Source organism: Dipodomys spectabilis, unplaced genomic scaffold (assembly GCF_019054845.1).
Source record: "Dipodomys spectabilis isolate Male_0828 unplaced genomic scaffold, ASM1905484v1 ptg000108l, whole genome shotgun sequence".
NCBI lineage: Eukaryota > Metazoa > Chordata > Mammalia > Rodentia > Heteromyidae > Dipodomys > Dipodomys spectabilis.
In genome coordinates, this window is record NW_024870785.1 from 4,302,879 (window position 1) to 4,316,232 (window position 13,354).

A 13,354-nucleotide genomic window follows, 5' to 3' on the forward strand; every position below is an offset into this window, starting at 1 on the left:
CCCTGGTACCATCAATAACAACAGAGTCAGTGGCTTCTTTGGGAAAACACCAAATGGCGCATGCAACGAAAGGTAGGGGGTGAGAGGCGAAGGGATTAGGGCAGGCTTGGGAGGTCCTGCAGCTTCTGAGGAGGCTTCAGTAGCCACTTCCAGAGTCCAGGTTTTGGCTGCTAGGCTTGTGGAGGCAAGGTTGAAAACAAGGAATGGATCTCTGCCACCAAACTGGGCTATGTGGTTAAGGACATGAAGATGAAGTGTTTGGAGATCTGTCTTTTCTCCGTGCCCCATCAAGGAGTCTTTAAAGGATGAGGTGTTGAAGATTATGTTCGTGCAGAAGCAGACCGAACTGAGCTTACCAGCGCACTAGGTGCAAGGCATCTGTTGCCATTATGGTCATGTCGGTCTGGTTGTCAAGTGCTCTGTGGAGGTTGCCACTTGCCGTCTTAGCCAAGCTCTCTGTTGTTCCTGTGCGGGGAGGCTATCGGAACAAGATTGGCAAGCCCCACAGTGTCCTGTGCAAGGTGTCAAGCTGCTGTGGTTCTCTGTTGGTGCACCTCATCCCCGCCCCCGAGTGAGTCACTGAGATCATTTCAGCTCCTGTCCCCCAAGAAGCTGTGGATGATGGCTGGTGTTAATGACTACTACACCTCAGCCAGGGGCAACTTCTCCAAGGCCACCTTTAATGCCATCTCCAGGACCTACAGTTACCTGACCCCTGAGCTCTGGAAAGAGACTGTGTTCACCAAATCTCCACAACAGGAATTCACTGACATTTTTTGAAAAACCACACCAGAGTCTCCGTGCAGAGGACCTAGGCTCCAGCTGTGGCTACAACATAGAATTTTATACAAGAATAAGAAAGTAAATCAAGCATGTTTAAAAAAAAATGTCAGTGTACTGAAAACTAAGGTGAAAATACACAGGTGGGAGAACTCTGGAAAGGTGTTAAGATACAGAGCACTTTTATGCCTGATGTGGTGGTGCAGGCCTGTTATTCCTTCAGTCAGGATGCTCAGGTGGGAGGATTATGAACTTGAGGTCAGCATAAGTTCTTACAGCAACAGCCTGTCTAAAAACAACAAAATTAACAGTTTTTGTTGCATGTACTTTTAATTCTGACATATCACTCGTTTATTTTGTTTTTTTGTTTTTGTTTTTGTTGGTTATGGGGCTTGAACTCTGAGCCTGGGTATTGTCCCTTAGCTCTAACGCTACCACTTGAGCCACAGCACCACTTCCGTCTTTTTCTGCTTAAGTGGTGCTGAGGAATCAAACCCAGAGCCTCATGCATGCAAGTCAAGCACTGTACCATGCAGCCACCTTCCCAGCTCAAGTTTGAATTTCTTCCTTTTTTTTTTTTTTTTTTTGGTCGGTTGTGGGCTTGAACTCTGTCTGGGTTTGGGCGCTGTCCCTCAGCTCTTCAGTTCAAGGCGAGTGCTCTACCACTTGAGCGATAGCACCATTTCTGGTGGTTTATTGGAGATAAAAGTCTCAAAGACTTTCTTTTCCGGGCTGGCTTTGAACCATGATCCTCAGATCTCAGCCTCCTGAGTAGCTAGGATTACAGGCATGAGCTACTGATGTCAGTGAGTTCTTTTTTTTTTTTTTGATTGGTTGTGAGGCTTGAACTCAGGGCCTGGGCACTGTCCCTGAGCTTTTTTGCTCTAGTCTAGCGTTCTACATAGAGCCACTTCTTTTTTTATGGTGGTTTATTGGTGATAAGACTCACATGGACTTTTCTGCCCAGGCTGGCTTCAAACTGTGATTCCAAACCTCAGCCTTCTGAATAGCTAGGATTACAGACATGAGCTATCAGTACCTGGCCTAGTTTTTATTTCTTTTAAAAGATTTAAAAAGATTGTATATTCACAATATTTGAATTGAAATTCCATCTCCTAAGTCAGTGGGTAAAAGCCAGTAACTGCTATTGGTATTGTTTGAGTGCTGTTAGAAATTTCCCCTTTCCTCTCTCTGAGCTGAACAGTAGAGCTCATCTAAGCATGTATAAAACACTTGGCTTGATCCCCAGCACTGGGAGGGAAAAATTGCTTTTTTTCTTCTTCTCTCTAGTTTATCTGAGTGGAATATTATTGAGTGGAATGACACTCAAGCTGTATTCACCTTTGTTTATGACACCATACAACTCACCATCACCTTTGGAGAACCTGTAGGTAAGTAGCAAAAGTAAAACGTCTGCAGGAAAAAAATTTTTAACTCCCTAAAAATACAGATCTTTATTTGACTACAGTACTAACAAATGAATGAAAGCATAATAAAAATACTGTTGAAAAACTTAGAAGCATTAGCATTTTAGCGGTAATAGATTGTATGGAGTGGGGTTTTGCCAGGTTTTGGCCTTATGCATGCTCAGTGCATGCTCTACCACCTAGTATTACCCTAGCAGAAAAGAATTTTTTTTAGATGAAGAATAAAACACCTGATTATGGTGGCAGCCGCCTGTAGTCCCAGCACACAGGAGGCTTAGGTTGAAGAATAAATAGTTTGAGGCACATCTGGTGTACATGTCAAATTCAGGGTTGGCCGGGTTCATAGCAAGACCTTGTCCATTGTAACCTCTAACCCAGGGGTTGCACTAATTCTCTGGTTGGGCTTTCAGATCTCCTTTTCCTTCCCAATTCGGTCTTCATTCTACAGCTAAGCAATTGTTAAATCACATATGTACTTCTCTTAGGCTATGTTAAGAAATACCTTATACAGCCTATGAAATCTGGTATAAATTGAATTTTTCTTTTTTCTGCCTCATCTCTCTCTCTCTTTTTTTCCTTCCAGTCCTGGGGCTTGAACTCAGGGCCTGGCATTGTCCCTAAGCTTTCTTTGCTCAAGGCTACCACTACCACTTGAGCCATGGCGCCACTTCTAGCTTTTTCTGTTTATGCAATACAAAGGAATGGAACCCAGGGCTTCATGCATGCTAGGCAAACACTCTACCACTAAGCCATGTTCCCAGCCCTCCTGCCTCATCTTATGCCACCTTTCTCTGCATTCTTTGCACATCGACTACAATGGATTTCTTTCATTTCTTTAAAATGGCCATGGTCTTTCATGTCCAGTCATTCTGTCTTACTACAAGGTACTAGGATGCAAAAGCTGGGTCTCTTGGTCTTGATTGGTTTTCTTGAATATGTGGCTGATGCTCTGCAACTTGAGCCACTTCTCACTTTTTGCTGTTTGATTGGAGATGAGCGTTTCTGGGATTTGTTTTCTCTAGGCTAGCTTCAAACTGAGATGATCAGATTCCTAAATTGCTAGGATTCAGGCACTTGGCTTTCTTTCCTTTTCCTTTTTTCTGCTCTATTCACACACACTCTTTCTTTCTCTTTTCTCTCTCTCGTTCTGTGGCAGCACTAGCATCTGAGCTTAGTGCCTTGTGTTTGCTAGACAGGCACTCTGTCACTTGGGCTGTACCCTCAGTCCTTTTTGCTTTTGTTATTTTTCAAATAGGGTTCTCACTTTTTGTCCAGCCTTTGATCCTCCTATATCACTTCCCAAATAGCTGGGATGACAGGTGTGTACCACCATGCCCAACTTTTTGTTGGTTAACATGAAGTGAGTCATGACCCTTTCTTTTGCCTAGGCTGTCCTTGAACCGCAGTCCTCCCATTCTCAGCCTTCCATGAAGCTAAGATTAGTCATGACCCACATGTCTGGCAAGACTTTTTTTTTGTTGGTCGTGAGGCTTGAACCCACTTGGGTGCTGTCCTTGCGCTCTTCAGCTCAAGGTGAGCCCTCTACCGCTTGAGCCACAGCGCCACTTCCTATTTTCTAGTGGTTTATTGGAGATAAGAGTCTCACAGGCTTTCCTACCCAGGCTGGCTTTTGAACCTCAATCCTCAGATCTCTGCCTCCTGAGTAGCTGGGATTAGAGGCATGAGCCACAGGTGCTGGACTCATGACTTTTTTTTTTTTTTCTTTTTCATTCTTCTTGAAATACTGTCTTCCTGTGTAGCCTAGCCTGGCCTTGAACTCTCATCCCCGTCTTTACCTCTGAGTACTGGGAGTACAGATGCCTTCTACCGTATCTTCCGTATCTTCCTCAAGAGGAAGCCACTTTTTTTTTTTTTTTTAGCAAAAGTAATGGGAAAGAAATACACTTTTTTTTTTTTTTTGGGTCCAGTCGTGGGGCCTGAACTCAGGGCCTGGGTGCTGTCCCTCAGCTCTTCAGCTCAAGGCTAGCGCTCTACCACTTGAGCCACAGCGCCACTTCCGGCTTTTTTCTTTTTGCTTATGTGGTGCTGAGGAATCGAACCCAGGGCCTCAGGCATGCAAGTCAAGCGCTCTACCACTGAGCCACCTTCCCAGCCCAAGAAATACTCTTTATATATATATATATATATATATATATATATATATATTTTATTGTAAAGATACTATACAGAGGGTTACAGTTACATGAGTAAGGTGATGAGCACACTTCCTATTGAGCATTGTTACCCCGTCCATTGTTTTCCCCCTACCATCCTTTCCCTCCCTACCTTCCCTGAGGTTCATTTTTTTTTTTTTTTGATTGTGATTAAGTGATTACATAATTTCCCGAATTTCACAGTATTGTGGAATAATGATGCTCATTTAAAGTCACAAGTTCATTCTAACTTTCCTGGAGCAAATTGTCTATCACAGTCTATAACATATATCGGTGTACACATATACACCATACATGTGATCAGCAGCATGGGGATATTTAGTAGTGGTTCGACCAGATGAGTGGGAGTTCTTTGTTTCTTAAGTCCTGTTAGTTTTGTCGTATCACCTAACATTTTGGATTTAGCATCCACTTATCAGGGAGACCATGTACCGTTTGTCTCTTTGCTCTTTGCCTACCTCTCTCAACATGATTCCTTCTAGCTCCATCCATTTCCCTGCAAATGCCATTATTTTGTCATTTCTAATGGCTGCATAATATTCCATTGAGAAATACACTTTTAATAGACTGAAAATCAGCATCACTTAGGCGAGAATAGTTCCATCAAGACTACATATTGTTGTAAGGTGAATCATCCCAGAAGCCACATTTTAAAATATACAATATTGGAGTCTTTACTATTACAGTTAACAGACTGCAGGCCGCCAGTTGTTACAAAGTCCCACAGCATACAAATACATATAACACAGCTAGGAAACATGCTAAAGAGGAAAGAAATAGCAAAAACAATACCAACAAGCCAGTTCAGCTCCAATGGATGATTACAGATGAGCCAGGAGACAGAACACAGCACTCAATCACAGAGACACACGTGGCATGGCGTCTCCTGTTTCAAATCCTCGCGGCACATTCCACATGCCCTCCTGTTACCTTGTCACTGCTCTCTACAGTTTTCCTTAATGTCATTTACCATGACATATCGTCCTGTGGATTTATTCTTGTGATTATCTGCATGTCTTCCTAGATTGTAAGACTTCTTGAGAAGGTGGTTTGATCATGGCTGTTTTCTCATTGTAGTATTTGCAGAACTTAACACAGAAAATGCTTAAAGCATTTAACAAAGAGGAAAAAAGTCTGAATTTGGAGGACAGGAGATAACACTAGGATCTGAAGTGAGCATTTTATTTATGTTTTAATTTTTGTGCAAATTCTAAGGCTTAAACTGAAGGACTGGGCTGGCTTTGCACTGTGATCCTCAGTTTTCAGTCTCCTAAGTAGCTAGGATTATGGGAATAAACAACTGGCACCCAACTTCCTTATATAATTCCTGGAAAGGATTACTTTTAAATAGAAGTTAGGCTAAAAAAGAAAGGGACCTTAACAAATATAGCTGTGTTTAAATTCCTTTAATGTCTTTCAAAGGCCTACCAAACAAATGTAGCTGAACAATCTTGGGAGCTATCACTGTAAACAGAGAATAATGTGGGTCAAGGATAAACCTTCAACTGCTTAGGAAAAACCTCACTTACCTGAAAGAGAAGTCTAAAAGACAGAGAAATAGTAACCAAAAGTAACTGTTCTTGTCTGATTCTTCTTAGCTGGTATTCCTTTCCTGGACCAGGCCAACAGGAAGATTGTTGAGGTCGATTTTCAGTCTCTGTTAGATGGTAAGCTCAAACCTTTAAGCTTCTAAATATTTGTTAGTAATTATTTATGAGTATACATTACTTTGGAGGAATTCTTTTCACATACTGAATTTTTTTTATCTCTGTAATTCCTTATTAAAAATACTGGTGTACACATAAAGACTGAAAACAGAATAAAGATAATAACACATATTGGGATCTTGATGTTAGAACTTAACATACTGGTGCTTTTTAGGGAAGTTGTTGACATCCACATCACAGAACCAAGTCAAAAGCAAAATACAAGGGTACCCTCAAAAGTATTTACAATGAAGTAAATACATTAACAGAATATAAATAAGTACAGGGCCAGGGTGCTGTTCCAGGTACAAAAATTGAAATGACCAATGTCACATGATTTCAAAGGTTGTCCTTTCTGTGCTTCTGTCATAGCAAGCTACAGGAGGTTTGTATTAATTTGACTGTTTTCAGATATTAAAATCTTCCTATGGATGAAAGACTTTCAGACAACCTCTTAAATGGAATTACACTATGGAAAAGAGGATTCCCCAAAAAACACCTAAGCAGAATTGAGAATTCTTTTGAAAACCATTCCCAATAAAAACTAAATGAAAAATAAATATAAAACAAAGCTAAAAAATATGCATTACCTGACACCAAGTGTTTTCTGGCTGACAATATTTATGCAATGAAAACATATCAGCCAAGTCCTGAGGTTACAGGGGCCAAAGCAAACTAGAGTTTGTGGTGCAGACGTTCTCGGGTTTGCAGAGGGAAGTGTGCTGGTCTATGCAAAGTGAGAGATTCAAGCCCTGTTTTACCCCTGCCCATCCTTAGCTTTCACAAAACATTGGTCCACAAATTAAAATTTTCAAAAAGTTCCCAGACCCCAAAACTAAAATAGATGATACACTTTCATTTTCAAAGAAAACAATATTGGAAAAAATCTCCAGCCCGCTTATAAATTAAGCATTTCATATTTCTTCTAGAATACAAGTAGTTCTTTTTTTGTACAAAAGAGTTACAATATGATTTGTCAAAAAATATATAAAAAGATAGCTGCTCTTTCTCAAATACATGAGCTAATGATAAAAGACTTTTGCATGTTAATGTCTCCAAGTTCTTGCTCCTTTTACATAAAAAAGAACATTATGGTGGCAAATGTTAATTACCTTTTGAATATGGAACATTATGTTCTTTTAAAATCCATCCAAACCAAATGCAATAATTGATTTTCTTGTTAACTCAACAACTGATGCTACCAAATGTGGATGCAACACCCTTGTTAAACGTGGGAAGAATGTCTCTAGTCTTCAGAGCTTTTAGGTGAAGAGAGGTGCTTTTTCTTGATGTAATTCTCAAGGCAGACAAAAATCATTTTAAAGCTTATAAAAAGTGGACAGAGAAATACTAAACTTGTCTGAAATATCAAATATGTATAATTGTTAAAATCGAAGACAGTAACATCAGTTGCAAGTGCTTGGGAGCCTGTCCTGACCTTCTGAGTCTCCACACTTTCTTCATAGTTGCATGGTGAGCACCCACTGCCAGTAAAACATTCAGTGCTCACATACTAAATTAAATATAAACAAATAATGGTAAAATGTGATTTAGGCATAAAACTGCCTCAGCACCCAGGCCATGAGTTTACGCCCCAGGACCAACAAAACAAATGTACTAGGATTACAGGCAGGAGCCACCAAGCCTGGCTTCCTGGGTAGATTTTTAAAGAAAGTACTTTTAAAAATTATTACCAGGGCTGGGAAGGTTGCACAGTGGTAGAGCGCTTGCCTTGCATTCCTGAAGCCCTGGGTTTGATTCCTCAGCACCACGTAAGCAGAAAAAGCCAGAAGTGGTGCTGTGGCTCAAGTGGTAGAGTGCTAGCCTTGAGCTGAAGAGCTGAGGGACAGCGCCCAGGCCCAGAGTTCAGGTATGACGGACAAAATCAATTAATTAATTAATTAATTACCCGATCCCAAGCAGTGAATAATAATGTGTTTTCGTGTTTGAAAATTACTATTATGACTGCTTGGTCTGTATCAGGCATGTGTACTGTTTGTATCAATCCTATGAGGTAGGTCTTATTTTCTACTTTAAGAGTTACATAAATAGAGGATCAAAAAATTAAGTGTTTTGCTTTGAATCAATTTTGGCATAATGAAAACCAGGATTTTGAACTCAGATTTATGTTACTTTTAAACCCTCCCTTTTAACCAAATGCAGTTCTGCATGTTTAGGCTTCAGATTTTCTAGGAGCACCTTATATTTACAATATTCTTCTTACTTTTGAAAACAAAACTCAAGGAGAACTTAAGTACTTTGAGGCATTTCTTGCTTATGTGGCATAGTATTCTTACCTTATATAAGACATATAAATACTAATAACCTGGTTTTGATTTTTTTTTTCTCCAGAGGATAAAGCTCCCCCTTCCTCCCTTTTAGTTCATAAGCTCATTTTTCAGTATATTGAGGAACAAGAATCCTGGAAGAAGAAATGCATAACCCAGCATCAAATACCCCAGGTAAAATCTGATAGGCATATTTAAAGGAAATTGGATGGTATGTTTCCCTATAAGCAAAACTGAAATTCTACACATAAAATAATGTCCTGAAATATTACTTGTTTAAACTTTTTTTTTTTTTTGGTCCAGTCGTGGGGCCTGAACTCTGGGCCTGGGCGCTCTCCCTCAGCTCTTCAGCTCAAGGCTAGCGCTCTACCATTGCGCCACTTCCGACTGTTTTCTTTTTGCTTATGTGGTGCTGAGGAGTCGAATCCAGGGCCTCAGGCATGCAAGACAAGCGCTGTACCACTGAGCCACCTTCCCAGCCCCCTGTTTAAACTTTTGATGTTATAACTGGGCTATTAAACATTGAAATGCTTTCATAATTTTTTCATTGTTTTGGTCTATTCTTAGATGCTTCATGAACTCTCACTGGTTGTGAACCATTGCCGACTCCTTGGGGAGGAGATTGAATTTTTAAAGAGATGGGGACCAAATTACAACCTAATGTACATAGATGTGAAGCATTCTGAGTAAGTATATTAGTTTCCTGGGAAGCTTAAGCAAAAGAAATTTGTTGTCTCACAGTTCTGGAGGCAAGAAATCTGAGGTCAGGGTGTGAGTGAGGTTGGTTTCTTTCTTTTTTTTTTTTTGGCCAATCCTGGGGCTTAAACTCAGGATGTGGGCACTGTCTCTGAGCCTCTCTGTGCTCAAGGCTCGCACTCTACCACTTGAGCCACAGCACCACTTCCAGCCTTTTCTGTTTATGTGGTACTGAGGAATCAAACCCAGGGCTTCATGCATGCTAGGCATGCTACCACTATGCCACATTCCCAGCCCAAGTGAGGTTGGTTTCTAAGGAGTGCAACCAGAATCCCCTCTCTCCTGGTAGTATACTGGCAAGACTCAGTATTCCTTGTCTTGTAAATGCACATGATGTCTTTCATGTTCCTATAGTATTCTTTCATAAGTTATGTCTGTTTCTGCTTTATAACTCCAGTCAGAATGAAGCCCTACCCTACTCTAACAGAACCTCATTTTTCTATCTTTTATGGGAGGGCAGTACTGGGACTGCCTTGTGCTTGATCCTCATCTTAATTAAATTTTCAGTGATCTATTTTCCACATAGAAGTCACTTCTGAGATACTAGGGGTTAGCACCTCATATAATTTGGAGGGGATATATTTCAACTCATAATAATATGCAATTATTGAAGAACTTTGACAACAATAAAAACTCAACCATTAGAGTATCTTTCCATTTATGTCCCATTTGATAAGAAATAGAGGTAAGTTTACAATGCCTCTGCATAACCAAAGTGTGCTCCTGTTTACATCTGCTTTTATATTGCAGATTGAAGCTTTTGTTCTCCAGCTCTGTAGCATTTGCAAAGTTTGAGTTAACTTTGTCAGTCTCAGCATATTATCCTTTGGTTCCATTACCTTTCACCGTTCAAAATCACCTTGGAAACATTGGGTGAGTAACTTACCTAGGGTAAGACTCCAACTACTTACTCTCTTTTGTTATTTCCATTGAAAGATTACTCAGTGATCAGCAAGTGGAGAGTAAGATTTAAAGTGCCACTTTTTTAGGGCTTCATTTGCAGAATTTGATCTGTTGCAGGGTCAGGGGAACTTTTTTTCTGCCTAGGGCCATTTGGGTATTTATAACCACACACAGATCATGCCAAAGTATCAATATAGGCATACAGACTGCATCATGTACCAAATGATCTCTCAGGCTTTGGGTGTGTGGTTTCTCACCCCTGAAAATTCAGTCACTGTCTCCAGTGGATACTGGCAGACGTTGATCTGATTTTTCCGCTTGCTTCACTTTTTGAATCTTCCTAAAACAAAGGAAAAAAGTCCTCCATAAGCTCGGCTCAGAACATGTGTAAACAATTTTGTATGTTTTTAAAAGCAGAATATGGGGACTGGGAAGGTGGCTCAGTGGTAGAGCACTTGCCTTGCATGCCTGAGGCCCTAGGTTCGATTCCTCAGCACCACATAAGCAAAAAGAAAAAAGCCAGAAGTGGTGCTGTGGCTCATGTGGTAGAGCGCTAGCCTTGAGCTGAAGAGCTGAGGGACAGCGCCCAGGCCCAGAGTTCAGGCCCCACGACCGGACCCAAAAATAAAAAAAGCAGAATATGCACTTTGAAAGTTGTACATTCACAATACTTAGATCTATAAACATCTCATTCCTACTTTTCTATCCTCAGTATTATGACATTTTAGATACATTGCTGACAGACTGGGAGATGTTTGAAAGGTACCAGTTTTAAATCCATCAATAAGCACTAAAAGAATCTTATAGCTAAAAAGAACAACTGGGTCAAGGTGGCTCTCAATTACGTACAGATTGCATTGAGGCCCATTTCAACTAGACTGCTTATTTCTAGAAATGCCATTTGTGCTTCCTAGGAAACTGAGTGATGGTGTCCAAGAACATGTTTAAAACTGAATGGGAGACTAACATAAGGCTCCAGAAAATTAAATAACTTTTTATTCTTTCCAGACATGATGAAATTGCTACTATTATGTCTAAAGTGCCATTAGAAGACAACTATCTGAAGAATATAGTCAAGCAGATTTACCAAGATCTACTTCAGGACTGTCATTTCTCCTGCTAGACCCACAGGCCACTGCTGGAAAAAAATGTCCTTAGCCAGATATGGTAGCACATGTCTGTAATCCCAGCACTCAAGAGACAGGAAGAACATGAATTTGAGGTCCGCCTATGCTACACAGTGAGTCTGAGGCCAGCCTGAGTTACATAGTGAGACCCTGTCTCTAAACCCAAGCAAACAAAACAAAAAACCATAATGATATTATGTCACGAGCTGCGTTACTGGTTTATATTTGTCTTTATGTCATAGAAGACTAGTAAAATTCCTCCTGATGATGTTATAGTTAATCTGCATGGTTTTTATATCTGTAGTTAGTAAAGATAAAAAGCCTCAAATAGCTTGCTATCAACTTGCTTATTTTTCTACCTAAGATTACATAGTGTGACACATAGAGAAAATTTCCATTAACTAAAGTGGTGTTCTCTTTTTCAGAGGTATTACTATTGACAAAGAGATGAGCCCTTTCCACAAACTTAGAGATAGGAGGTTTAGGGAGCCTGGCTTCTGCCTAGCAGATATTTTGGAGTTGAAACATCTGGCATTTACCTCCAGTGGTAGCACACAGGCAATCAGTAGCCTGAACAGGGAGGACCACTTGAGCCCATGAGTTCAAGACCAGGATGGACAACATAGTTTGTGCAACACAAATGAGAATATGTCTATCTGTAAACTACTAATCATTTTTCTACATTTGAGAAATGCTAAGAGAAAGCAATAATACTCTGCTACTGGAATGGTGCCTTTCCTTGAGGGCTTTGCTGTTTGATCTGTAGTGTGTATTAATGTTTTCTTAATCAGTTCAGTTTTCCAGGGAAAGCTGATTTGGGCCCATTACATACATGTAAATATGTTCAGGTTTTTGTGTCTGTGATATATAATAAGGAGATAATAGCCTTCTAGAAGCATGAGCAGTTTGCATTTTTCTAAAGGATGCTTGCTTCATAGCGAGATTCTCAACCTTTTATTAAATAATGACATCCCAAACAGCTTCACACTCAAAACAGTGGTTTCTGACAGTGAAGAAAAGCTGACTCTACTGATTGATTGGTTCCTGAAGCCACATCTTTTCTCACACTAAACCAAGTAGATCTGTGAGCAGTATTACTTCTGAGGCAGACAAATATAAAAGAACTTTTGCCCAACTTTAGTCAAATCTTAATCATGATAATCATGATAATCTTTTATATTCTAAATTAAATAGATTTACATTCTAGGCTAATTTGTCTTAAATTTTTGCTTTTTACTTTAGGATCAGGTTAAAGTTATATTAGTCCCATGAATGTTGTCTTCCCTCCTTACTAGTTTTACTTCTCAGCTATGTAGCGAAAGATCAAATCAGCTTTTAGTTTCATAAGTCAACACAAAACTCCCTAACATAAAAATCACGACTAAGATGATGTTCCTTAAAACTTAAACTCCATAAACACTTTTTAAAAGTTGTATGGTCTGTTTTCCATGAAACTTAAGTTAGCTTTCTTACTGGATTTATTTTTACATCTAAAAATTAGGTTTTGTTTTATTATTTATACTGCTCAAAGAGTGATTTGGTTTATGATGTGATCATCTCTGTTCTCTTGGGTTCAGACTATGTAATTGTAATGTTTATATAGGTATTTGTGTTTTCCTTTGTTCAAAGTGTTTGACATTTTCGTAAATTTTTGTATGTTTTTCATGGATTGGAAAGGAGATTGTTTTTTGCATTAGTAAAGTTTATTACTTGAAATCTTTTATAAGTAATGTTTCTTTATTAAGAGTATTTTAGATCCGGGCACTGGTGGCTCACACCTGTAATCCTAGCTACTAAAGAGGCTGTGATCTGAGAATAGAGGTTGTAAGTGGGCTGGAACAAGAAAGTGTGAGACTCTTACTCCAGCTAACCACCAGAAAACTGTAAGTGGAGCTGTGACTCAAAGAGGTAGAAAACTAGCCTTCAGCAAAAAAGTTCAGGGATAGTGCTCAGGTTCTGAGTTCAAACCCCACAACCAACAAAAAAAAGTATTTTAGGAGTTAGAGGCGTAATTATAGTTGTAGAGTGCCAGCCAATGAATGAAAAGAAGCATCAGATACTGAGTTTGAGTCCCATCTTGGAAAGAAAGAAAAGGAAGGAAGGAAGGAAGGAAGGAGGGAAGGGAGGGAAGAGAAAAGAGAAAAATATTTAAATTATAGGCACTGGTTGCTCACACCTGTAATCCTAGCTACT

At 39.8% G+C, this 13,354-nt stretch overlaps 1 protein-coding gene across 3 annotated transcripts in view; it reads left to right on the top strand.

The window, feature by feature from the left end:
- The window catches only part of Knl1 (kinetochore scaffold 1), a 56,934-nt gene extending 43,963 nt beyond the window's left edge, over window positions 1-12,971 (top strand). For all 3 annotated transcript variants that reach the window (XM_042687646.1, XM_042687645.1, XM_042687647.1), the window contains 6 exons: window positions 2,071-2,171; window positions 5,980-6,048; window positions 8,440-8,549; window positions 8,943-9,061; window positions 9,882-10,004; window positions 11,043-12,971. In XM_042687646.1, coding sequence (XP_042543580.1) covers window positions 2,071-2,171; window positions 5,980-6,048; window positions 8,440-8,549; window positions 8,943-9,061; window positions 9,882-10,004; window positions 11,043-11,157 — 637 coding nt within the window. In that variant the 3' untranslated portion in view covers window positions 11,158-12,971. The remainder of the gene's footprint in view (window positions 1-2,070; window positions 2,172-5,979; window positions 6,049-8,439; window positions 8,550-8,942; window positions 9,062-9,881; window positions 10,005-11,042) is intronic.
- The last annotated feature ends 383 nt before the right edge of the window (window positions 12,972-13,354 follow it).